General features: G+C 37.1%; 2 protein-coding genes across 4 annotated transcripts in view; both read right to left on the reverse strand.

The window, feature by feature from the left end:
* The window catches only part of DYRK1A (dual specificity tyrosine phosphorylation regulated kinase 1A), a 92,550-nt gene extending 82,389 nt beyond the window's left edge, over positions 1-10,161 (reverse strand). Inside the window, exon 1 of one of the 3 annotated variants that reach the window (XM_039480498.2) lies at positions 7,489-10,161. In XM_039480498.2, the coding sequence (XP_039336432.1) occupies positions 7,489-7,498 (10 nt within the window). In that variant the 5' untranslated portion in view covers positions 7,499-10,161. Of the gene's footprint in view, positions 1-5,991; positions 6,624-7,488 lie in introns of those variants that run through there. The other 2 variants (XM_039480500.2, XM_074389281.1) reach the window with 2 other exon arrangements.
* LOC141581995 (uncharacterized) overlaps positions 1,479-27,585 on the reverse strand; it is a 57,168-nt gene continuing 31,061 nt past the window's right edge. The window contains exon 4 of the mRNA XM_074389252.1: positions 1,479-7,574. Coding sequence (XP_074245353.1) covers positions 7,515-7,574 — 60 coding nt within the window. The 3' untranslated portion in view covers positions 1,479-7,514. The remainder of the gene's footprint in view (positions 7,575-27,585) is intronic.

Below are 27,585 nucleotides of genomic sequence, written 5' to 3' on the forward strand. Positions count from 1 at the left end.
TCTCTCTTTTCCTCCTGCTGGGGCCACATAAGACAGGCCTGCTTCCCCTTCATCCTCTACCATGACTGTAAGTTTCCTGAGGCCTCCCTAGCCATGCTTAATGCCTGCGGAACCATGCACCAATTAAACCTCTTTTCTTCATAAATTACCCAGTCTTAGGTATTCCTTTATAGCAGTGCAAGAATGGACTAATACAAATGGCCTGAGAATACTATTACCAGCAGCAGGAGAGGAAAGAGCTGGCTGTAACCAGTAGGTTACAAAAACAGCAAGCTCTCAACAACGTTGTATAAGCTTTCTTAACTTTATACAAAGCAGATTTGGATTTGTGTTAACAAGACAAATATTCACATCTTGAGTGTCTTTTTGAGTACCTGATTCCATGCAGTATATTTTGCTGGTCTTGAGCACTTCAAGATCAGCCTAGGCAACGTAGCAAGACATCTCTACAAAAATAAAAATAAAGAAGTTGGCCAGGTGTAGTGGCACATGACTGTAGTCCCAGCTACTTGGGAGGCTGACGTAGAGGATAGCTTTAGCCCACGAGACTGCAGTGAGCCATGCTCATGCCACACTGCATTCCAGCCTAGGCAAAAAAGCAAGACCCCGTCTCTTAAAAAAGTTTGCAAAGCAAATTTCAACAAAATTTCATGAGTTATATTTTAAGTTTCATTGCTTTAGCTCTTCTTCAGAGCCTCCTATTATCTGAATGTTGAAACTTCTTTGCCTGTCTGTAACTCTCTCTGGAATGCTTCATTTTTCTTCATTTCTCCTTGTTTATTCATCTTAAACGGTTCTCTGAGAAATTTTATATTGTGTTTTTCACTCTAATGTTTAGGCTTCATTTTTTAAAAATCATCTTTTACCTCTCTTTCCTATCAACCACTTTTTTAATTTTTCCTAATTCAGATTTACATTGTGCTTTAATATTTGTATCATTTTCTAAATTTCTCTGGGTTTATTTTGAAACAGGTTATAGTTTCATTTATTTTGTGGACATTTCTTTCTGGCATGCTTTGTCTGCAGCAATATTCTGCTCCTTATGTTTTCTCTTACAAAAACTCTGGGGAATCTGATTATGATCCTTGTCTATTGCTCATTTTTTAAATAAAAGTTTTAACTTTATTTTTTAAAAATAAGTTAAAATAAAAAAACTCTGGGGAAACTGGAGTAGCTTTTCTGACTTCAGTAAGAGTTCTTTTCTGTTTTCATGAAGGATACCAAAAAACAGACTCATGAATAAGATCTGTGCTTTTATCTTCTCCCATTTTCATGTGACATTTTTTCCTTTGCCCTCATTGTCTCCATCTTGCTTAATGTGGATTCTATTCCCAGCCATTTCTCCTTGGTGTAGGGCTTTGCCTGGGAAGGGAGCTTAAGCTTGTTAGTTTTGAGAGTTCATCGAGATCAGATGACTCTAACCCCTCTTCAGAATTTACTGTGTCCTCCAGGGAACTCAGAACTATCTCCAGTTCCAGCTGCTGTCCTCAAACATACTTGCCACAAGTCTCTCACTACAGTGAGTCTCTGCTAGTTATCTTGGGTTCTCCTATTCTCAGGCCCCTAAGACACCCTCATGCCTTCTTCTGCACACATGCTGATACCACACAGGTCTTGTTAGCAGACATTTACTCTCACCTACTTACTTGCATGTGAGTCACTGGGGATACTGTTCACCTAGTCTTGCAGATGCTGAATGTGACATTTTGGTTTTGATGACCTAGTTACTGTCTCTATCTAGGGGAAAATAAGAAAATTTCAGAACTATGTTCTATTGTCATCTTCCTAGAAGTCAGACATTCTTTCAAGGTATACTTAAGTATACCTGATATCCAAAATCACGACTATAAATGTATTTGTTTTTACCTGGGTCTTAAATAAAGACACTAAGGTAAGAAATTCAATTTTACAATGTGGCTTACACCTCAGGTTTCCTATCTTCTTTCCTATAAATATCAAATGTCCTTTCATATGACACACACATAATGGAATCATTATTAACTGCTTCCACTTAGAAACAAATAATAAAACTATGAAACAAAAAAATGGAAAATAATGAGAAACTCTTAAAACCACTTGAAGAAATTTATTAAAGCAAGCATTAATATACTTATTTGTAGGCATTTAAAATGCCATTAGGATGGCAAAATTTATTCTTTCTGTATTTGCTGAGCACTTCCTGTGTCCCAGAAATCCTGCAGACAGCAGGCACACAAAGAGCCTAAACCATAACCCCCTAACCTTCAGGAACTATCAGACTAGCTGGACATAAAACCAATAAACAACATCTGCAAATGCCATAAAAGAATTAAACAAAAAGCACTTACTAGAAAGAACTAAACTATTAGAAAAAGAGGAGTAGCTATCTTTTTACTTTATGCATCTCTAAAGCACTTATATCTCCTCCACCAAAAATACAATACTACTTTATTTTTCCAAAATAAAAGATTCTTCTTTTTGCCTGCTGAATTAAGATTCATTTCTAACTATCATACCCAGTGCTGAGAAAAATAAATTAAAAGACATTCTTATAACATAGAGTGGTACATATTACCAAACAGCTTTCTGAAAAGTTTTATCAAGGGTCTGAAAATTTTTCAAACACTATTGACTTCTAGGAATCCAGTATAAGAAAATAATTTTACAGTCAAATATTATGCACAGATATTAGTACCTGAGGCAGGCAGATCATGAGGTCAGGAGTTCGAGATCAGCCTGACCAACATGATAAAAACCCATGTCCAAGAAAGATATAAAAAATTATCCGGGCGTGGTGGTAGATGCCTATAATCCCAGCTACTCGGGAGGCTGAGACAGGAGAGTCAATTGAACCAGGAAGGAAGAGGTTGCAGTGAACCAAGATTGCGCCCTTGCACTCCAGCCTGGGTAACAGAGCGAGATTCCATCTCAAAAAACAAAAAAAAAACAAAAAAACCAACAATTTAATGCCTAAAAATAAGAGATATTTAACTAGAAAATAAGTATACTTTAAAATAAATATCTAAAAAGTAATTGACCTTCAAAAGCATTCTAATTCTGAGTAACCTGGATTTGCTTCAAGTGCAAAGTAACAGCAGATCACCACAGTAAGTTTTTGACAATGTAGGGAAACATTTACGATATGTTAGTCAACATGAGTATAAAATGTATCTTACCCGACCATATCATCCTGAATATTCAAAATAATCTCAATTAATTAAAAAATGGCATAAAAAAAAAAAAAAAACTAGAAGAGAATGTGCCACACTGTAGAGGACAATAAAACTGGTATGTTTTCTTAGCCTTAATCTATATATATTTATAAATTTCTGAATTTTTTCAGTGATTTTGTATTACCTAATAAACAAGGAGAAGTAAAAACACAAAAGCAAAAGCAAATCCACTATCTTTATAACTTACTAGAAAAATAATTTCATTGAATCAATAAGAAAAAAAATCAAACCGCTCAGGTTGAGACATGAACAAACAAAGGAAAAGATCAGACACACAAACAAGAACAATTAAGTGGAGGCAAACTGGCAACAGTTACCTAAATATCACAATGTGCATGCCCTTTCATTCTCCCAGTGTACCCTGCACATGATGGGATTTTAAAAGTTGGGTCTTTTGGCTGGGCGCGGTGGCTCATGCCTGTAATCTCAGCACCTTGGGAGGCTGAGGTGGGCGGATCACCTGAGGTCAGGAGTTCGAGATCAGCCTGGCCAACATGGAGAAACTCCGTCTCAAAAAAATAAAAGTTGAGTATTTTGTAGTTTACAGATCTGATTTCTAACACTTATGTAATGAATACACCCCATTTCTGTGACTGCTGGAATCTAATTGTTCTGTAATGAACACACCACATTTCTGTGATCACTGGAAATATGAAAATTTTGTCCTACAAAATTCACATTTTAAAATGAGTTAAGAGAATCTAAAATTAAAACTCTGCCACAAATGGTTTTAAGTACTTAAATTCACATACATAAGTGTGTGTGTGTGTGTGTGTGTGTGTGTAGTGAATGCATAAGAATTATGACAAAGACAATATGAACAAATCAGCACATTTAAAAATAAATTTCCAAGTTTATTCATCCTCAAAAAGTGATAGTTCTGTATGCTTTGGAACTATTCCACATTTTAAAGTGGCTAGTATATCACTATTGTTTAAACATTTTTTAGTTGTTAAAGAAGTTATTTGTAACAAAACAAAGAATGGTAGCAACTTCTATTTCCAACATATTTTTCCAAATCATGTTCCACAGGATATTAGTGGGTATAAATCAAAAATAAAAGGGAGGGAGGTCCCTTAATCAAATAAACTGAAGAAATGCTGGTTTACACAGGTTTCTTTATATAAAAGCCTTTATGTTCATATACATGGTCATCTCCAAGGCGGTGCTTTTCCCAAGTCTAATCTCAGAAGTGACTCTATACCTTAAATAAACTGAATTTGGTTACTTGTGATTGAAAAGGGCAAAGAGTGGTTCCTAGGTTCCCCCAAATGATGGTGTGCTAGGGTAGAACTGTGTCACTCAACACTAAGAGATCACTAGGAGGACCGAATGGGGGAGGAGGGAATATCTGGGAGAGGCATCCAGGAAGCAGTTACTTGAGTGTGGAGTTCAGAATAGAAGAATGGGATGCAGAGATTTTGATAACCTCAGAATATAGGCATCAGCTGAAGCCATTACTGTCAATGTCATTACCCAGACAGTACTGTCTATTTTCTCTCTGCATGCCTTGAATTCAATAGATGAATCTTAAAATTCTATCAAAATCCTCCACTGCCTCATTTATTTGTTATCCATAAGCTCGAGGATCCTTGAGGCAGAACACCTGTAATAGTACCTGGTACAAAGCAAATGCCAACCAAATAAATGTTTGTCAACAAATTATTTGTTCTTCCAAATATCAAAAGAAAACCCAAATTTGCCTCATTCATATTCTAACTGTATTTGAAAACATACAAAAAGATCCTCAAATTAAGTAAGTACAGAAACACCTATAGATACATGGACTAAATGCATCAAAGTCTGACTTTGGCTTAGTGTTCAATAAAACTAGTTTTTTCTCTCCCTCCCCTCGCAACCACAGCTTAACTGGAAAATAAAAATTGTATATATTTAAGGTGTACAACATGACGTTTTGATACACATATACAAAGTGAAATGATCATCACAATCAAGCTAATTAATATATTCATCGCCTCAGAGTTATCCTGAAAACCTACTTTTAAGCTTTCACTTCTGAAAGGCCAATCAACCAACGCAGACTTCAGTGTCCTTTCCAGCATCCCTGAACCTGTGCCTCATCAAGGAAAAGGTGAGTTACCACATCTAACAAACAAATCACAGCCAGTACCACGAACCATGCCAGAGGGGAGAAACAAGGCCTGGAGAAAACAGAACACTTGCTTTCAAATGTGCATAAGCACTCTCTAGAAATAACGGTGGGTGACCATCGACTCATGAGTTTTAATGTGTTGAAATTCTATCAGTTGAATAAATGTGTGCATAGTAATACAAGAACAAACTGCTACATTAATTAATGATGATTTTGAAAGCTGTTAATTTTATGTTCAAAAACAATTATTAGCTTTCAAATTGTCAGAAAGGGAATACACCAACAGCTAATACATTTATTACAGAGCTAGATCTTCTTTCCTGGGTTTTTTCCTTTGTAAGCCTAAAAATGCTGATAATTTTTAAAGAATACAAGGCTGAATAAGAGATTGGACTTTATCATAAATCTAATCTGTAGAATTTTCTTGTGTTCTACCATTTATACAATTAATTAGATAACTATAAACGTATTTACTCATTAGCTATTTCATTCCTTTGAGGCCATAAGCCTTTCAAGAAAAAGAGCTTTTTTGGAAACCCTCCACGTCTTGTGAGGATAAATAGCAACTTTGCAACTCCAAAATTTCATGAGAAAAATCTCCAAAATCAGTAATATTCATAGGTAAATCTATGAGATACCCCAAAAATACTTTGTTCCTCTACTGACCTCAGTCGAAAGTGAGCATCTACTTGGTATAGCCAATGTGCAGTATAGCGCCCAAGGAGCAATCCAGGAGCTGACAATGCTGAGAAATAGTTCCTGCACCAAAAGGTCAAATTTATAAAATCTGACAACAAAAAAATGTGCATAAAATTCTAAAAATGTTTCTGTAAATATGCCTATTTGTTTTTCTACGATGGTGATATTCAGCTTCAGCATACTGCTTTTAACAATCAGTGAGCAACTCAGCCAGAATGTGTACCTGGCATACCTCTAATATGTACAGGCAAACATACACGTGCAAGCCTGTGTGCATGCATGACAAACAGTAACAAGATGATTGCTCAATCACCTTTGACATAAACAACAATTTCCATTGGTCTTGAAATGGTGACTTCCACATGAATCTAAAGTATTATAGGATCTCTAATTTAATTTACAAATATATTCAAACACATTTCTTCATACAAAATGGTACACCTGAAACATTTTCTTTAAATCTTAAAATCATAAAATGATTATTTTTCCCCTAGGCAAAACCCAGATCACCGAAAATAAAAACCAATCACAAAAACTACACAAATGATATAATTAGCTATTAGATATCAATTAAAGATTTATATGATTACTTCTTTTCCAGTTAGCAATCACATTTTAAAACATTAGTATGTAATCAAATATGACTATCTGACAGAGTTTCAAATGTAAGTCACTTAGTTCAACAAAATGCCTTACAATATGCCTGATTTAAGAACATGAAAGTTCAAAAGTTACTATCACTTTATAAATTGGCTGCACTACATTTTCAGGAATTTGACCACAGCCACATACAGAATAGCCTCCAGTTTCCCATGTATAAGATCACCTCAATTAATTATAAAGCAATCAAAAAATATTATTTCAAAAATGCCTTCACAGTGCTTCTTCTATATAAAAATACAAATGACAAAAGGATAAGCAGGGGATGGAGGGGAGTGGGGAAGAGGGGAGGGAGGGAAATGGAAGGCAGGGATATCAGGAACTAGAAAAGAATAAACAAAATCCCAGAGCATATCTTTTTAAGAAACCATACTTATGGGGATAATATCCTTAATTTAATTGTCAGTCTTTTTAATGATATCCTACTAACATCTACTCCCATAAAAGATTTGCCATACTCTAATAGGGATCTGGGAGAGACATGCATTCAACCATAAAGGTGACTGTGTTATTTACATTATTAACAGAAAGATTCTAAATCCCACCAAAATATTAGCCAGCTCTTGAAAAGCCTAAGTACCAGCAATTACTATGCTGTATTTGTATTAACGCCACTACAAATCACTGATTATCAATCTGAGTTCAAAAGAAAGTTGAACAGACAGCCCAACTATCTTTGCATTTACTGATCTGCAATTCCCCCCACTAACTGCTATTTATCAGATATCTCCCCCATTCAAAATATACCATCGATTTCCACATTCTCATAGCCATAGTTTTACTGTATTTCAAAACTTGAGTCACCTGTATGCATCGTCTTCTTTCAAGTCTCATATCATCCTGATGGGGTGGGGGAAGGGAGGGAAGAGTCCAGCGGCAAAACTATAACACTGTGTGAAGAAAAACAGATTATGATAAGAGATAATGATGCAAGACAATTACCCCTAATTGAGGAATATCTAACATAACTACAATCCCAAAACATATAGATAAAATGACTTCAAATGTGCAAAATTCGTTTTCTAACATTTAAACTTACTTAAAAACAATTTTCCTTAGTCTTCAATAATCAAAATCAACTATACATAAAATGTATCCAATTGTCAGAGAAAAGAAAACAGTTTCAAAATGTGCCTACTACCATCAAAAATTTCAGGCCTTTTCCAGGTATCACATAAACCTGAATATTCCACTATTTAATTTATCTGGGGAAAAAACCCTACAGTTTTTAATTTTCATCAGTTCACAAATCAAGATGAATGCAAATGCACTTTTATGGTAGTTTGCTATTAAGGCAGAGGTAATCAAAGTTACTTTAAGGGAAAGGCAACATGTCAGTCTACCAATGTGATTTACAAATTAAGTTCTGAGATACTTCTCACAACTGCTCCCCTAAGTCCACAAGCCTTCTTGCTCTCCAAGTGGTTTCTCTTATTTTATTGCAATTGTTTTATAATACTTCCTACTTATTGCTTACACTGATAATTCATGGATGGCCTGAAAAATTCATAACTTCTTACAGGAAAATGAAAGTAACCTCAGTGTTACCAACTGATAACAACAGACAAGGTAAAGACACGTAAAGATTAAAACCTAACTTATAAAGAAGTTGAGTCAAAAACTTATCTTTTAAATTGATACTGTGGAATTAATTCAAGGAATATTCTAAACAGAACAATGTTGCATATGGTGGCCATGTTCCTATGCCAGCCTCATGAAAACTACTGACTCCAAGATACGTTTCCTGGTCAAGGGCACCAGGGCTGCTCCAGAAAAGATACCAAAATGTCTTCAATCCTCTAGACAAATTCTAATATAAGCTATTTTCCTTTGTTGGCACCCTCTCGATTCCCAATGCCTCCAATTCCTAAACTTCATGCCAATCATAACGCTTAATAATCCTTTTCCACAAGTTATTTTACACTCCTAAATTACTATACAAAGCTCCTGTTGCCTCAGTATAGTTCATTTCAGGTAAGCGAAAGAAATAAACCAACTGGATTGAAATAATTCACACTAAGATTTGCAACTTCCAACAACCATTCTAGTTTGCCCAAATAAATCTCTTATTGGTAGAATTCCAAGTGGTGTTATAATAATATAGATTTGAGTCTATATTTACGGCCTCAAAAGATTTCTGCTTTCCATTTATTTCTCCTTATACTTTTGAACTCCCAGGTTCTTTAAAAGCTCCAACTTTGTACTCCAAATAGCAGCAACAGTAGACACTTCACTGAAAAAGAACCTCAGAAACAGGGGTTTATGTGAGCTACTTTTAAATCAGGAATTGCCTGTGTCTGAAATCATTACCTATATTCCAGATTCTATTCCTGAAGAACTCCCATTCCAATTCAAATGCCTGTTACGGTACTACATTAAACACTAGACCTACCCACCAGCTGATATCCAATTGTGGGGAGTATATGAATAGACGGATGAAGGAATACTAGAATACTGCATCAGAATAGTTCTATTTATAAAAATAATTGAATCAGCCGGGCACGGTGGCTCACGCCTGTAATCCCAGCACTTTGGGAGGCCGAGGTGGGTAGATCACGAGGTCAAGAGATCGAGACCATCCTGGTCAACATGGTGAAACACCGTCTCTACTAAAAATACAAAAAAATTCGCTGGGCATGATGGCATGTGCCTGTAATCCCAGCTACTCAGGAGGCTGAGGCAGGAGAATTGCCTGAACCCAGGAGGCGGAGGTTGCGGTGAGCCAAGATCGCGCCATTGCACTCCAGCCTGGGTAACAAGAGCGAAACTCCGTCTCAAAATAAAAAAAAAAATAATTGAATCAATAGTATCTTTGCTCAAAGGACATCATTTTCTAATAATCTTTCCCCTAAAATGGGCAGTCTTTAAAATTCTTACATGAAGTATAGGAAAAGAAATATAAATTCAATCTCCAGCTATGAATTTTATATATATATAATCAAATCCTTTAGGCTCCCAACATCATATTCTTCACCTAGAAAATGTTACAATGCTACTTACACCTCACCAATTTCGACAGAAGTACGTATTACTGACACAAAAGTTCTTTATGAGAAGCAGAATCAATTAAGGTTATCAGTATTCTTTATTTAAAATGGTTAGCAATTGGTAGATTATTTCATTACTATTTTAAATATCTAAAGGTAAGAAATATGAACCAAATTTCTGACACTTTTTGAGACATTGTCCATTAACCATTACTTACTTGAAAGGCCACCTGAAAGATTTCTTATGAGTTACAAAATTTGCTGCTGACTTAAACAGCAACCAAAACATCATAGGCTAAGTAACAATAAACTCCAGAAATCTTAAACTTGGATTACTTTAAATAAAGACTCTAGTGATTGGCTCAAGCCTGTAATCCCAGCACTTTGGGAGGCCGAGGCGGGTGGATCACGAGGTCGAGAGATCGAGACCAACCTGGTCAACATGGTGAAACCCCGTCTCTACTAAAAATACAAAAAATTAGCTGGGCATGGTGGCACGTGCCTGTAATCCCAGCTACTCAGGAGGCTGAGGCAGGAGAATTGCCTGAACCCAGGAGGCGGAGGTTGCGGTGAGCCGAGATGGTGCCATTGCACTCCAGCCTGGGTAACAAGAGCGAAACTCCGTCTCAAAAAAAAAAAAAAAAAAAAAGACTCTAGTGATTATTTCATATATCCTTCCTTCAGGCTGGTCACTTTTCAAAAACAAAAATGTTTACATGAGGTCAGAGTTTTTACAACAATAAGCAGATAATCCACACACCAAATGTGCTTTGCAGGTAAGCTACAGATATGATTTTCTTCCTAAAGAAGTTTAAACATCTAGGCAGTCATATTTCAATTTTTTTTTTTTTTTTTTTTAGGAAAATAGAGTATATTTTTCATCATTTCTCTCACAAATGAAGCCATTCGCAAAAACAGAGTAACAATCAAATGCTAATGACAAACGTCTACCTTTACCACAGGAACCTCTCATAATCCTCAAAATCTTTTACAGTATATGTTTTAGCTCAGTTTGCCAAAGGCAATGTGATAGTCTACGAACATTCGGGAACTGAGCTTACATGGTTTTTTGAAGTTAAACTTACAAAGCATTGTTTTAAAATCACTGCACAAAATTACTCTACAGAATATCTTCAGGGACAAGACAATTTCTACAGGTAGGTGCTGGGCTTAGTCTCTTGGTGTCTGTATCCTACAGGCAGAGGTGGGGCACAGGAAGCGGTGGAAGGGGGAGGGGGGAATCAAGTCACCTATTAAAAGCACTGATATACTAAGATTTGTAAAAAAAAAAAAAAAAAATTAAAAATACTAATCAACAGAGATCCAAAATGTTAATACTGTGACTGAAATGAATGCATTAGGATGACAGGCAAGTTCAGATTAACTTAGGAACTAATAAACTAAATGGCAGATGCAATATGTTCTCTAATTTGACAGTGTTTTATAATGACAGTAAACTAAAAATTATTATCTAATTTCAAAATAAGTACTAGGTAAGTATTACAAGTAGCAGATTTTTTAAAAATCAGTATGATACAATGAGCATCGAAAGTATTAGTTAAGCATCGTCTGACTTCTTAAGCTGGGAGAAAATACTAAGCTGTTTTTTATTCATTTTATATGTTATATAAATTCTCACATATTTCACAATTTAAAACATTTAACCCATATGAAAACATAAAATACAGTGCACACTGGGAACTAAAAAGGTAGACAGTTCAGACGATGCCCATTAAAATTAAGCAACCACAAAAAAGCTACAAAATAGAAATCAAGAAAAACTAGATCTAAAATTAAGTTCCATAAATTAAACTTACGTCATTATCTAAAATTTATACACTGTTAACTAACACTCCCTTACAAACTTTTGCTCATTTACACTAACAAATTAAAGTGGGTCTTCTTTTTCCATATAGTAATTTTAGAAATAGATTTTCTAGAATTACAATACCCAAAGGAGTCAAACAAAAGGAAAACAGAAGTATCATGGGCTTGATGCCTAACACACAAGAAAAAACTTTTATTTCCAATAAGATGATTAACCAACATTACAGAGAAAAAGCAATTATATGCTAATTGATTTCACTTGAAATCCTAAAAACCCAGAACATTTATCACTCCCCTCAAAAACCCTGGAAAACAGTCCCAGTTTAAAAGTCACAGTTTGGGAAGAGGGCAGGGTGTGCAAAAAACACAAGACTTAAGAATATAATATTGCACCAAAATGATTGGTAAAATTATACGGAAATGAACATTTGTGGAACACTTACTATATGTGCACCAACCACTCGGCTGAGACACTTTATAGACGTTGACACATCTGACTTCCTAACAGCCCTACAAGTAGACAGTGTTACTTCCATTTCATCAACAGGGAAAGCGAGGGTCAGAAAGATTAACTGGCCTAAGGTCACAGTCTGTGAACTCTGGTCCCACATTAAAGTTCACCATGGCAAGATGCCACTCATTAAGGATCATGAAATAGTTACGAGAAAATTACAGAGATGCCAGAACTTACATGTGTCTAAGTCTGATTTTAGCCCCTATACATACCACTCTGCATCAACCATCCTAAAGATGAAAAAACAAGAGCTCATTAGCAGTAATTACTTTGTAAAAGGCATTTTAATTTAGAACAGAATACTCATTTTCCCCAAATGCTCATCTAGCAGAAAATTTTTGATTCCAGAATATTATAACAGGTCGCTGTATTTTCCCTTTACCAAAAAAAATTTTAGACTTGGGCACAGCAGCTCATGCCTGTAATTCCAGAACTTTGGGAGGCAGAGGCAGGTAGGTTGCTTGAGCCCTGGAGTTAGAGACCAGCCTAGGCAATGCGCAAAACCCCAACTCAATTCCAAAAAATAAAATACTTGGCTGGGTGTAGTGGCGCAGCCTGTAGTCTCAGCTACTAGGGAGGTTAATGTGGGAGGATCATCTGATTCTGGGAAGTCAAGGCTGCAGTGAGCCCTGATCACGCCACTGCGTTTCAGCCTGGGCAACAGAGTAAGAAGCGGTCTCAAAAACAAAAAGAAAATATATATATATATTTAAGGAGACAGACTGAAAAGAAGGCAAAAACCAATAGCAGATGAGTCAATTTTGCATTAAAACCTTGGTCAAGGTAAAAGAACATGTAGGATTATAAACATGGGTCTTGGATTTTACTACTCCTATGGCATTTTAGAAGTGGAATAACTGAAATATGTGTTAAAGAGGCTAGAAATGTGATTTCTCAAGCAATTATGTGAAAAGAACTAGGAAGAAGATTTAAGAACTAAAAGCTGAAGAAATTAAATAAGTCTGGCCCCAAATTTTTGCTATCTCAAACAACCAACTCAGTATCTCTGGGATCACATCTAGGCTTAATAGACAAATTTTAGGCACCAAATATTTGGACACACCAACAAATAGAGGCAAACAGGAGAAAAATGCCTCATATGCACATTACCTGCAACAATACATAATGCACTGACAAATCATTTTTAAAACTGAAGGGGAGAAACAAGTTTCTGGAAGTAAGCTGTCATCAATAAGTGTAAAGTAACAGCACAGGTACCCTGTCACTAATTCAAAATGTGTAAACTACCACCGATATTCTATTGTGCTGGCTGTCCTTTGTCTACCTTTACAATATGAAAACATTTACAATGACTTGCACAGGTTTATATGACCTTAAAGTCTATCAATTATCTATGGATTCTCTTGAGTTTCGAGTTCCTCAAGTATGAATTCTCAGACCACACAGCTTTTCGGGAACCTAACTCCCACTACTAGAAAGTGACTGCTCTATCCAGTAAACAGTAGAAAAGACCCCTATCATATGCAGACCTAAGTTCCAAAGGCTCATTTCTAAGACAGTTAGTTAAAAGCCTACATATTAAGAACTACTTTAGTAGGCAGTATGTCGAATTAAGTCAACTTTTATAAGGTAGGCTTATAAAAGTTCCAGGCCCCGAAGACCTCAATGAACTGAGCCTGAAAGTCAGTTATGCTTCACTGCACAGGATGAATTACCTTTAATGGGCACTGGTATAAATACTCTAAACCACTAAACCTCATAAATAATTACATAAAGTAAGTACCACTATCATTTCCATTGTCCAGCTGAGAAAACTAAGGTACAGAGAGGTGAAGTGAAGCCATCCCAAGTCACACACAACTAATAATACAGATATTCAAATCCAAGCAAACTGACTAGAAAGTCACTGCTTTTTGCCATATTAAACTGAATCTACCATTTCCCCTACTCAAAAAGGGAGGAAAGAGCAGGGAAGACAGGGGTAAATCCTCTTCTCCTTTTTTGTATTCTTAGTCTTGGTTAATGGGTATCACCATCAGCCCAACATCCCAAGGGCAAAAACCGTATTGCCTTTGCACCAACCTAATAAAATTCCACCACCTGAAGTTTCGTGTTAGAATCTCTGCTCTTTAAAAAATATATATATATATCTTTATAACAACAATTTATATTTCCATCATCATATTTTAGCAGGTGCACAGTACTCCATTGCAAAAATGTAAATGCATTTTAAGCAAACACCTATTGGGGGTATGTGGCTTGTTTCTTATTTTCACTAGCATGAATTTTAACCTTAGAGCTTGCTTCTTCCCTCTGCTAACAGGAACTCTAAGAGCAAAGTGTTATGAAGAAAATGCCAAGAGGCGTGAAGACAAATCTCTTTAACTGACATGCTTGCTTAAGGATGTTCTTTTATGTCACCTACACATAATGTGCTCAAACTTTCTATTATTCAAATCAATTCAAGATCTTACGAGTAACTTTAAAGGGGTGGCCCAATGACCCTCTAGGTGCTCTGGGAATCAAAGTTGAGATCTAGTGCTTTGTGTTATCTATTGTAAGGTTTCCCTCACTAACCTGAACATCTAGGGTAATCTCATTTATGTATGCACTCCCGAAACCAAGCAGTATCTATCAGACAGAAGACATTTAGAAAGAACATGTGGAATCAGTAGCCTGCAAGCCCTTCTCATAACTAGCTTATAAGAAATGTACTGGAAAACCCCTTGGTCTCTCTCCTTTCCGACAGTACCAACTTTTCTATATAGGACGGTCTGTAATACAACAGATACACACATACATAATGTATATATAAAATGTTAATATATAATTGATTTGCACAAGTGGATGCATACATATACTTAGTTGGTTATATGTACTTTTATATGTATGTATGTATATATCATTTTATAAACCATTGCTTTTAATTATCCTTGCATCTCAGAAATACAGAAAAATAAGAAGGTACAGAAGATAATCAAAAACACACACTGTCATTATAGCTTACATTTTCTTCCAATGAGTCTATTGCTAAAAGTAGTAAAATGAGTTCAGTTTTACTTACTTTCCCTCCCACAGTTTGTGGAGTTTACAGAGAAATGCTGCCCGTCCCCCCTTAAAAATTAAAGTTATGTTCTTATATTTTACAATACTAGTTATCTTCCAAATAATCCATGTCTCTTTCACATTTAGCTCTAACCTCAGATGTAACTTCTGGTTTTATCCCCTGGCCACTCCACTCATTTCTCTATACATCTTTCTGCAAAAGAAGTATTTTCAAAGATTTACTCCAAACTAATACTTCAAACTCTCTTCTCTGCTCTAACTTCTCACTCAACATCCAGTCTAACAAGCTGCTGGGTGGCTGCCTACAGTGCCATATCCCTGCCTCCACTCTCTGTGCCTACAAGTCCTCATCACCTTCCTGCCCAACACGTTCTCCAGTCGAACGTCCCGTCTCTATTCCCTGCACCACCATTCTTTCAGTAATTTCATTACAAGCTGTTGACTTTATCTATTCTAAATGGTCTTACTAAATCCTATCCATTTTCAAAGTCCCTCATGCCTTTCCAGTCTTCTCCATGCTCACTTTAGTCACTTGATCCAAGTCCTTAATTCACCATAAGTATTCCAAATGCCTCCTGGAATTAAGTATCTCCTACACTTGATGGTTATGTCAGAAACTCTAGGGGAGATTCCCTAAACTAGATTAGACTCTACTCCCAAAAATCCTGATTGAGGAAGCCTGGACAAGGACCTAAGAATATGTGTTTTGTTTTAACAAGATGTTACAGGTGAATCCTGGACCCAGCCAAGTTTGGGAACTACCGTGCTTAAAAATCCCTATCCCCTGCCCTAATTCACCTTGTACATAAGCTGCTACGCATACTTTTCTGAGACATAGGACTTTCAAGCTGGATTTAACCCCTCTATAATTTAGAAACATATGATCCTATCTTACTCTCCTGAACTCAGTTCAATGTGACATTCCATAAAATACATTTAAGCCCCTTCTGCTTTAGTGCTTATTTCTCCTATCTAAAATTTGCCCCTTCTTGCCCATCCATCTTCAAGATTACTTTGATTTGCCTTCATCCCGTTGAAGGTTACTGTAGCCTCTCCTCTTAACTTGCACATATTCCTGCTATATTCTGTTAATTATTTATGTTATATACTCACTCCAGTGGCATTATCTACTACTTGGGGGAAAGTTATCACTAGATCTCATATCTCTCTATCACAGTAGATGTTCAACAAACAGACTGGCATAGCAGAATAACAACAATGAAAATACTGCTTTCTGTAGAAAAAGTGTGTTGTAAAGCAATATGCAGATTACATATTTGTTTTTCAAAGAGAGAAAAAGTAGTTATGTGCAGGGAAATAAATGGTGGATTATATACAAAATGCAAACAGTAGTTGTCTCAGAAGAGAGAAACTGCAGGGAACTGTCATTCTTATCTATATTTTCTAAATTTTCTAAAAATGAATGTGTATTTTGTGATGAAATAAAAATCTTAAACCTTAAAATTGCTATTCTGGAATCTTCTCAACCAATGGACATTCTATAAAAAGGACTAACACGCTACTATGTCAGTAATCACACTGTCATAATCCTGATACATACGGCCTTTGTTAATGTGTCAACATTTCTACATCTATACTTCAAATTCCATTGGCCTCAACTAAACTGAATATACAATTTTTGGGACCTGATTCACAAACTTGCAAATCAATATACATGAGCATGCTATTACTCTACCTGTATTATAGATGGGGTTTTGTTTGTTTTCTTGTTTTGGTTCATCCTTTCAGTCAAAACTGCAAACCCAACTGTCTCTTTTGGGCGATGGGGGAACAGAGTCTCACTACGTCACCCAGACTGAAGTGCAATGGTGTGATCTCAGCTCACTGCAACATCCACCTCCTGGGTTCAAGCGATTCTCCTGCCTCAATCTCCTGAGTAGCTGGGATTATAGGCACCCACCACCACGCCTGGCTAATTTTTGCATTTTTAGTAGACACAGGATTTCACCACGTTGACCAGGCTGGTCTCGAACTCCTGACCTCGTGGTTCCACCCATCTCAGCCTCCCAAAGTGCTAGGATTACAGGTGTGAGCTACCACGCCCGGCCGTTTTTTTTTTTTTTTTTTTAAAGACAGTCTCACTCTGTCACCCAGGCTGGAGTGCGGTGATGAAATCTCAGCTCGCTAAAAAGACCTCCGCCTCCCAGGTTCAAGCAATTCTCATGCCTCAGCCTCCCTAGTGGCTGGGATTACAGGAGGGCACCACCACGCCCAGGTAATTTTTTCTACTTTTAGTAGAGACAGGGTTTCACTGTGATTGTAGCCAGGTTGGTCTCAAACTCTTGGCCTTAAGTGATCCTTCTACTGCACCCTCCCTCCCAGAGTGCTGAGATTACAGGTGTGAGCCACAGTGCCCCGTCAATTGTCTTCTATCTGTGTAAGTCAAAGAGACACACAATATAGGTAAGAAAACTGGAATTAACATCAAAATAGGTGCAGCATGGTGGCACTTACCAGTAATCCCAGTTACTGGGGAGGCTAAGGTAGGAGGACTGCTTAAGCCCAGGAATCTGAGGCCGTAGTGACCTATGATCATGCCACTGCACTTCAGCCTGGGTGACAAAGTGAGACTGTCTCTAAATAAATAAATAAATCTTGGGACTAAATGGTCTAAAAATATCTGTAAGGCACCATATTAACCACTCCTCTCCTTAAGCAGAATACAATCCTAATTATAGTGAAAATTTACCCATTTCAAAGAAGAATTGTCATGATAAACTATTTCAAGAGCTTCCAATCCCTAATCACAAATTATCTCCTAAATTCCTCTATACCAATTTAAGTTCACACTTTTTGCTACATTCTGAAGAAACAGAAAATATCTATACAGTCTACAAAACACTTCATACCCTACAAAACACCCTTCATATGCACAAAGACTTATTCCTCAGCTTCTCCAACTGAACATCAAGACTTTCCATTTCTCTTCTCAAATCTTATTAACAAACCTCCGTAAACTGTTCTTGCTCAAATCTCATACTTTCTCAATTTATGATCTCCACATCTGTACAGAATCTATTTAAATATGAGTCCTGGCAAATGTGATTGTTCCTATACAGTACTCTTCAAAACAAGTCTTTAAGTCCAAAGATTCATGTTCCTTTTGTAGACCATTTTGCTTCACGTTCAATCTCTACTTTTAGAAATCCATTTCATAACAGAAAATACTAAATGTATATACAGGTTTATTAAAATATTATAAATAAAAATGTTCAACACAAAGAAAAGGTAACAGATATGATATTGTGTGATCACTTGAATTCTTCTGAAAGCTTCACTGCATGAGAGGGAAAGTCATACCATTATATTAGGAAGGACCCAAAGCCTTTCCCAAAGCACAGTTTTAGAAGAGTAAAATACATAGAAAATGCACAAAGAAAACTTTCAAGATTATTCATAATCAATGTCTTTGGCTAATATTCTGAGTAACTACTAATTTTTTATACTTCTTAATGTATCACAATTTTTATAAATACAAACATCTTTTACGAGGAAAAAAACGGTCCAAGAAATTCAGCTTTCATCTTAACATTAAAAATTAAAAAGTCCCTTCCTCATGGACTCTAGGGGCCACACTGAGTAACCACTAAGTACTTCCAATTTTTTAAACTCTAACAGAGGTTAAAAGTTCACTACAATGGACAAATATCTTTGTTTTTAACAATCAGTTGATATCCTGCTAGGTATCACCATCCAAAAATAAGACCCAAAAAATTGCTTAGCATCGCTTAACCTGGCATTCAAGGCCCTAAGGCACCTGAGGAGCCAGCCTGCCGCAGCTGAACTCCTGGCTCCATCATTTATTGCACCCATAGATCTGCTGTATTATCAAAGACGTGACACCTGTAAAGCATTGAAAACACTGCACAGCAAGTGATCAATGCACTGTTGCTTCTTTTTACTGTTAAACTGTAAATTACTATTACCTCAACCGTTTCATTCTATCTCCTAGTACACATCTACACTCGAGTCACAACAAAGTCCTACTACCAAATACCACTCTTTTGCTAAGGCTACTCCATGGGTCTTCTTTATTCACCTCTGCCCATAAATGGCACATCCAAACCCAATTCCAGTGCTGTCTCCCCCAGAAGTTCCCACCACACACCTATAGACATGACCCTGGCACAGCAGCATTTATGCCACCATTACCACCCTATCCCAATCTGCCTTGAGAGGCAGGTAACTGCATGCATGTGAAAAAAGCCCTGTTCACCTCACTCTCCAGAAGGCAAAGAGTTTCAACTACCACAGACTGTCAATAAAGGAGTAAAAGAAACTCATAAGCATCAAACCAACTCATCTAAAACGTCTGCTTTGGGTTGCAACTGAAACAAATTTGAGTTAAAATTTGTAAATACTGAAGATGAGATAAGTAAGCAGAGTTAAGTGATACTTGCAACGAAATAGTACAACCAATGGGTTTGCTGTGGTTTAGTTCTATAACTGAACCCAACGCAAAGGGCACAAAAGCTAGTATTTTTGTTACAGAGAATGATTGTTCTGTGTGCTAAGAAATAGTTTATAAAATTATCAACTCGCTACAGCTTATTTATTTCCTTTTACATGCTAAGCCTCTTTTCTGAAAGGAGTATTTTAAATGTGGCATTACTTACACTAGAAGTGTTAGAAAGTCTGATGGGCAAAACACTGAGAACTGCTGAAGCCAAGAGGATACGAACATGAGAGCTCATTATAGTATTCTTTCCACTTCTGTATATGCTTGAAGTTTCTTGGAATGCAAAGTTTTTCGAAAAAATAAAGCAGGAGTATGTGAGAAAAGGGTCAGAAGTCCAATCATCTTCGAACTACAAAATAAGTTAGCTACTGGACAAAAGAAGCTAACTAAAAGAAATTTAAACAATCAGTGACACTTTGTGACAAGAGAGCTTACAAGCATACCATGACTGAGCAAAATATGTGGGGTTCTGTTGTTTGTTTCTCTTTGGGGAAAGGGAAAAGGGTTAAAATAGCTTGGGAAATTATTATTCATGAAATGTTTTTAACTAAGTCACTAACAAAGATTTGCCTATGTAAGCTTTGATTTCTTTGACTTTTTTTTGAAGCATTTGTTGTGTTAACACAAATGTACAGCTGAAATGTGAAACTTCACGGAGCCGGCGTAAAACTCCCTTTCAGATGTCACCAGCCAGTTTTGAGGGATCGATACAGATCAAACTTCCTAGTGCCAACCTGGGCAATAGATAGACTGCACTACCAGTCTGATCAGCTGACTTTCTCCACCCATCTGAGGGAGAAAAACTGTACACTTTAGCAACTTCCCCCAAAATCTCTTCTTGCTACCCTAAATCATAATTGACTTTTATCTTCACACTTTTTAACATTCTAAATAACACATTTTTCATGATACCTAAGATATGAATTATATAATTTAACACATAATGTTATATTTAGAGCTAAGACATCTTCGATTTCATTTAATTCAAATCAGTTCTTTACCAAATATGGAAAGTGAAGTCTAGAGAAGTTTTATTTTGTTTTTAAGGTTTGATAATAAAACCAAAGACAAAGATAAAATAATATTCAATTGACATTTTAATTAAGCCTTCAAACTACTCTGTAACAGAGAAGTACAGGTTGAGCATCTATAATCCAATGATCCAAAACTGTAAATCTATTGAGCACTGATATGGTGCCACTGGTGAAAAATTCCACGCCTGACCTCATATGATGGGTTAGAGCCACAGCTCAGCAAAAACTTTACTGTGTGCACAAAATCACTGAAAATACTGTATAAAATTATGTTCACGCTGTGTGTACACAGTATATAAAACATAAATGAAATTCATGTTTAGTCTTGGGTCCCATCCCTAACATATCTCACTATATATATGCAAATATTTCAAAATTCAAAACAGTTCTACTCCCAAGCACTTCGAATAAGGGATACTCAACCTATATGTATAAATATATATATATATGTAAGTATAACAAGAATATGAGCACTTATATATAAATGGAGACAGATGGGGAAATGTCAAGAAGAAAAAAAAAACAGCAAACCTTTACTAGTCAAGGCAATGGGCCTGGAGAGGTAGAGGGGTAGCAGTAGAGAAGAAAGTTTTATCAATTAGTAGTAGATGATTTTTTTTAAAAAAATCAAAATTCGGCCGGGCGCGGTGGCTCAAGCTTGTAATCCCAGCACTTTGGGAGGCCGAGGCGGGTGGATCACGAGGTCAAGAGATCGAGACCATCCCGGTCAACATGGTGAAACCCCGTCTCTACTAAAAATACAAAACATTAGCTGGGCATGGTGGCACGTGCCTGTAATCCCAGCTACTCAGGAGGTTGAGGAAGGAGAATTGCCTGAACCCAGGAGGCGGAGGTTGCAGTGAGCCAAGATCACGCCATTGCATTCCAGCCTGGGTAACAAGAGCGAAACTCCGTCTCAAAAAAAAAAAAAAAAATGAAAATTCTTTTAAATATCAACTCAAAAAGAATTTTTCTAAATACTGGTAATTGGGATATTAAAATTTTTATTAGTAAAAATCACTACTACAGTAATATTTATATATACTTACATATACATGTGTGTGTGTATATATATATATATATATACACACACACATAATTTGTTTTCTGAGACAGAATCTCGCTCTGTAGCCCAAGCTGGAGTGTAGTGGCATGATCTTAGCTCACCGTAATGTCTGCCTCCCAGGTCTGAGCAATTCCCATGCCTCAGCCACCCAAGTAGCTGGGATTATAGGCATGCACCACCACACCCAGCTAGTTTTTGTATTTTTAGTAGAGATGGGGTTTCACCATGTTCACCAGGCTGGTCTTGAACTCCTGATCTCAAGTGATTCGCCTGCCTCAGCCTCCCAAAGTGATGGGATTACAGGCTTGAGCTACTGCAACCTATCTCATCACTTTATATTTTCAGGAAGGTAGTGATGGTGTGTTGGTGGCTGGGGTCTCTAGTTGAAGAAAAGGGAAATTTTTATCTCTCTGGTAATGTCCTTATGGATATAAACCTCAGTTAACTGGAATAGCTATGGAATGTATGCTTATGGTTAACTAAAACTTAATCAGTTAACACTCTACAGTAACCATTACAGAAAATACTTCTGCCTTACAAAGTATGGTATGCCAGAGATAAGTTAGTGTTCCTTGACATTTGAGGCATTTCAAATACCTCATGTGTTGTACTGAACAATTATAACTGCATGTGGCCATAGAAGGGACAAGAAATGGCTAATACTGGGACATCCTCTGGAATTTTTAAGAAATAAATATATATATTATCCTTAAAAAAAGAGGAATCATCATACATACATATGGGTACACTTCAATAACTTCAACAATGAGAACTTACTTATGTCTACTGATACAACTGAGAAACAAGTTTACATAACTGAACACACACAAATGATGATGCCATGACACTGGATGATGTCCAGCACTGGAGATGTAGGGTGAGGCTTGCTGTCACTCTGCCTCTACTTTGTGGACCTCACAGTACAGTGTAGGAAACAGACAAAAATCTCACTAATGAATGACTACACACACACACACCACACCATGCTAAAGTTATGAGAGAAAGTACAGATTGCTAAAAGAAACATTTAGATTTGAGAAAGGTCAAAAATAACCTTTCTGATATTTGACCAGTTAGACCTGAATTTGTAGTCTTTGTATCCACAAGGCTTCCTAAGCCCGTGATTCTTTTCAATCCTAGATCCATATTTTAAAAAAAGTTAGTGAAGAAGTTCAAAACTCCTGAGAAAGTAATAGGTGGGTAAGGATCTGGAAGTACTAAGGTTGTGTAGTCAAGAAACGAAAGACTGAAGGAGTCATGCATAGATGCCTTCAAATAATCAAGCAAGTCTCATAGAGGTGGGATGACTTGACTCGGTCCCTGTAGTTCAAGAAAGCAGAACTAAAACCAAGAATTAGGAAAAGGTTGCAGGAGAGTATGCAGAAAATTGATAAAAGAACAAAGACATCCAATAATGGGACAGCTGCTTTATAAACGGCAGCTCTCAGTCATTCCTGCAGAGCTTGGGACCCACAGCATCTGCCTGGGCCATGATTCCAACCCTAGGTGGGAAACAAGGTTCAACTGCTGTAGAGTCCCTCTCAGTGGGCCTCATCTTCACCCAAAGGCTGACATCAATTAAAAAAATCATTTCAATATCTACCTAAAAGAAAACAGTCTCCACCACTCAGCTTGTTTTTTCACCCTTGTATCCTGTACTTCCTGAGAATGTTCATGCCATAAGAGCAAAATTGTATTCTGGAATCATGAAGCTGAGTACTTGGTTATACCAAACCATTCCAAATCCATACATTCCACTTCACAATCCCACCCTAGCCATGCTCAACAGGAAACTAACTGTATTCATCTTTATATTCCTCCAAGCACCTTCAAAGAAGCCTAAGAGGTATTAAACAGTAACCCTCACATATCTTGCTTCTGTACAAGAAAATAACTGGTACTGACACTCTCAGTTTAAACAACCATCAAACTGAAGAAAATATTTAAGACAACTGTTTCCTGACCATCAACAAATGGTAGCCCAAGACTGTGATCCCTGTAGGGTCATGAGTGTCCTGCTTGTCTGGGAACTACTTCCCAACATGGTGAAGGGAACCGGAGTCTCAGCAAAGCATGGCAGGTATGCTGAGATGTGAAGGTAAGTTTAAGAGTTCAGGCAGCTAAAGCTGTGTGCCAGAGAGAAGGGAGCTGCACAGAAGGGGATCTCCAGAAGTCTGGATGTAGGGGAGCCATTAGGACCAAATGCACATGGGCCAGGTGAAACCACCTGAGCCACACAATGATTACTTAAGAGGCTGAGAGCAGAACCAAAATGATAGACAATGAGCAGATCTGGAAAATCTGGGGTCCCTGTACAGCCACAGAGAAGAAATCTCATTAACACCCTGTGACAGTTAATTTTATGTGTCAACCTGTCTAGGCCACAGGGTGCCCACACATTTGGTCAAGCATTATTCTGGGTATGTGCATCTTATGACTGCTCAGCCTCCATAGTCACGTGAGTCAATTCCTTACAACAAATCAACTTATATTTATATATTTACTTATGGATACACACACACACACACACACACACACACACACACACGTACGTGTGTCCTATTGGTTCTGTGTCGCTGGAGAACCCTAATTATACACCTCAACATTCCCTTCCTCCTTCAAGACTAAAGGGCACACTCTACCATATCACCTACTCCAGGTCAGTCCTCATAATGTCTAAAACAAAATCCAAGTCATGACCCACCATATAAGAGAAGGTAAATTAATTGCAGTTACCTAAGGTAAATAAATTTTGCCTTAATAAAGTATAAAACCAAGCCTCCACAAGTTCAAGATGACCAAACAGACTCTAGAACAAAAAGCAACCTTCTTAGGAGGAAAAAGAAAGTATTCATCAAAAATTAGGAGGCAAGCATGCTAGGCACGGTTTGAGAGGCAGGAGGCTGGTTTGAGGCAAGACCCCATCTGTACAAAGAGTGTGTGTGTGTGTGTGTGTGTTTGTGTGTGTACTTTTTTTAAAATTAGCTGAACACAGTGATGCACACCTGTAGTCCCAGTTATTCAGGAGGCTGAGGCAGGAGGATCACTTAAGCCCAGCAGTATAAATAGCAGTGAGCTATGACAGTGCCACTGTACTCTAGTCTGGGTGACAGAAAAAGACCTTGTCTCTGTTGTTGCTATTTAACACAAAAACAATTAGTAGGCAAACAAACAGAAAAATGTGATCAAATGAGGGGGGAAAAGGGGCCAATAAAACACAAATCCCATGTTAGAACAGATGTTAAATTTAGCAGCAAAAATTTTAAAGCAGCTATTTTATACAATCAAAGAATCGGAATCATGCTCAAAACCTTAAAGGAACACATGGTCTTTAATGTGTGAACAGACAGGGAATGGATCTCAGAAGAAAAGTAAAAACTATTTAAAAAAATGAACAAAAAGAAAACTCTAAAACTGAGTAACATAATAACCAAAGGGAAAATTTACTAGATGAATTTAACAGCATATTGAAGATGGTAGAAAAAAAAAAATCAGCAAACCTGGAAGACTGATCAACAGAAATTTTCTATTCTAGGCCAGGCACAGTGGCTCGCACTTGCAATTCAGCATTTTGGGAGGCGAAGGGGGGCATATCACCTGAGCTCAGGAGTTCAAGACTAGCCTGGCCAACACAATGAAATACAAAAATTAGTCAGGCATGGTGGTATACATCTGTAATCCTAGCTACTTGGGAGGCTGAAGCAGGAGAATTGCTTGAACCTGGGAGGTGGAGGCTGCTGTGAGCCGAGATGGCACCACTGCTCTCCAGCCTGGGCAATAGAATGAGACTCTGTCCAAAAAAAAACAGAAAAGAAATTGTCCAATCTAAAGAAGAGAAAAAAGACCAAAGAAAACTGAATAGATCCTTAGTAACCTGTGGAACAGTATCAAGTTGTATAACACACATAAACAAAGTCACAGAAAAAAAAGGAACAAATATCTGAAGAAACCGTAGCTTAAAATCTTTCAAATGATAACCATACCCAGGCACAGCACAGTAAAACAGCTTAAACCACAGAAAAAGAAAAATCTTGAAAGCAGCCAGAAGAAGAAAAGACTGGTATAACCAGGGAATAAGGATAGTAATGACTGCCTACATCTCATCACAAACAATGGAAGCTAGAAGACAATGGAAAAACACCATTAAAGTGCTAAAAGACAAGAACTATCAATCTAGAATTCTATATCCAGTGAAAATAACCTTCAAACTCAAGACTGAAATATAGACATTTAGAAATTAAAATTTTTAGTAAGGGACAAAAAAAAGTGAGAAGTCCTTGCCAGCAGACCTGCACGAGAAATGCTGAAGACTAGACAGAAAACTGTTAACAAATGGAAATTAAGTCTTCATAAATATTTCTCCCTTCTGACATTTATATTTAAAAACTGAGTTTTAAATAAAAATAAATTTTAGTTGTTTAAAATACTGCTTGAAGCAAAAATAATAAAATTGTATATAACATATACTGTAAGTAGGAGTAAAAACATGGCAGCAAATGCACAAAGGAATGGCAGATAAATCAATCTGATGTTTTTTATGGCTATTACATTTGGCAACTGGGGAACAGGAAGTGAAAAGTGTCCATGTGAAGCAGGAGTTGGAACAATATTGACTCTAAATATTTGAAAATGTGTAATGTGTATATCCCTCAAAATGTGGAACACCTTCTACAAAGTTCATGTGAAGAACAGCTTATACACAGCAATTACGAAAGCCACAAAGAACATTTCATTACAAAAGAGAAACCAAATTTCACACCAAAAGAACTAGAAATGGCAGGGATGGTGGCTCACGTCTGTAATCCCAGCACTTTGGGAGGCAAAGACAGGTGGATCAACTGAGGTCAGGAGTTTGAGACCAGCCTGGCCAACATGGTAAAAGCCTACCTCTACTAATAACACAAAAATCAGCTGGGCATGGTGGCACACACCTGTAATCCCAGCTACTCGGGAGGGTGAGACAGAAGAATGGCTTGAACACAGGAGGCAGAAGCTGCAGTGAGCCGAGATCATGCCACTGCACTCCAGCTTGGGCAACAAGAACAAAACTCTGCCTCAGGGGAAAAAAAAAAGAACTGGAAGTAAGAGGACTATGTAAAAAACTTCAAAATATGTATCTTAGGGTATAGAGAAACAAAAAGTATCTACTTTGTAAATGGTAAAAAAAAAACATGCAGATTCAAGAAAAAAAATCAAATATTAAAATTATTACACACTCACATATGTTCATGATTGGCTTGTGACTACAGAAACCTTCTATTGGCACCTTTCTAAGTGTGAACATCTTTTTTTTAAAACACCATATATGCTCATATTTTATTCACAATGAGTTGTATTAGACCAGTCCAAAATTAACTGCCTAATATAGCACAAGAAAAATATACTGCAGTTATAACCTATCATCATCAAGATGGGCCCTAAATGCCATCACGAGTGTCATAAGAGAAAGGCAGAGGGGCAATTGACACAGAAAGACAACATGACCATCCAGGGAGAGATTGGGGTGATGTGGCCACAAGTCAAGTAATGCTGGCATCCACAAATCAAGAAGGACTGACAGCCACTAGCAAGGGGCACTCTCCTAAAGCCTCCTAAAGCCTCCTAAAGAGACATAGCTCTGGCCCTGCCAAAACCTTGATTTAGTCTCAATGATTCCGATACTGGACTTCTGGCCTCCAGAACTATAAGAGAATAAATTTCTGTTGTCCTAAGTCACTAAATTTGTGATTGGTTACAGGGAACTAATACAAGGAGGCAAAAAAGTTGTCCGAATCTTCTTAAAATATATACATTCCACAAATGTCACTCATGAAAAATGCTCCAACCTGCATTTGTATTCTTAGATAATTTGCATTCTTAGATGAAAACTGTGCTTAATCTCCATCAACGTCTCATTTGGAATGATATACAATCTTACTGCTTTTTCATGGGTATCTTCAAGCTTTAGAAAGACAGAACTAATAGAA

Source organism: Saimiri boliviensis, chromosome 18 (assembly GCF_048565385.1).
Source record: "Saimiri boliviensis isolate mSaiBol1 chromosome 18, mSaiBol1.pri, whole genome shotgun sequence".
Lineage (NCBI taxonomy): Eukaryota > Metazoa > Chordata > Mammalia > Primates > Cebidae > Saimiri > Saimiri boliviensis.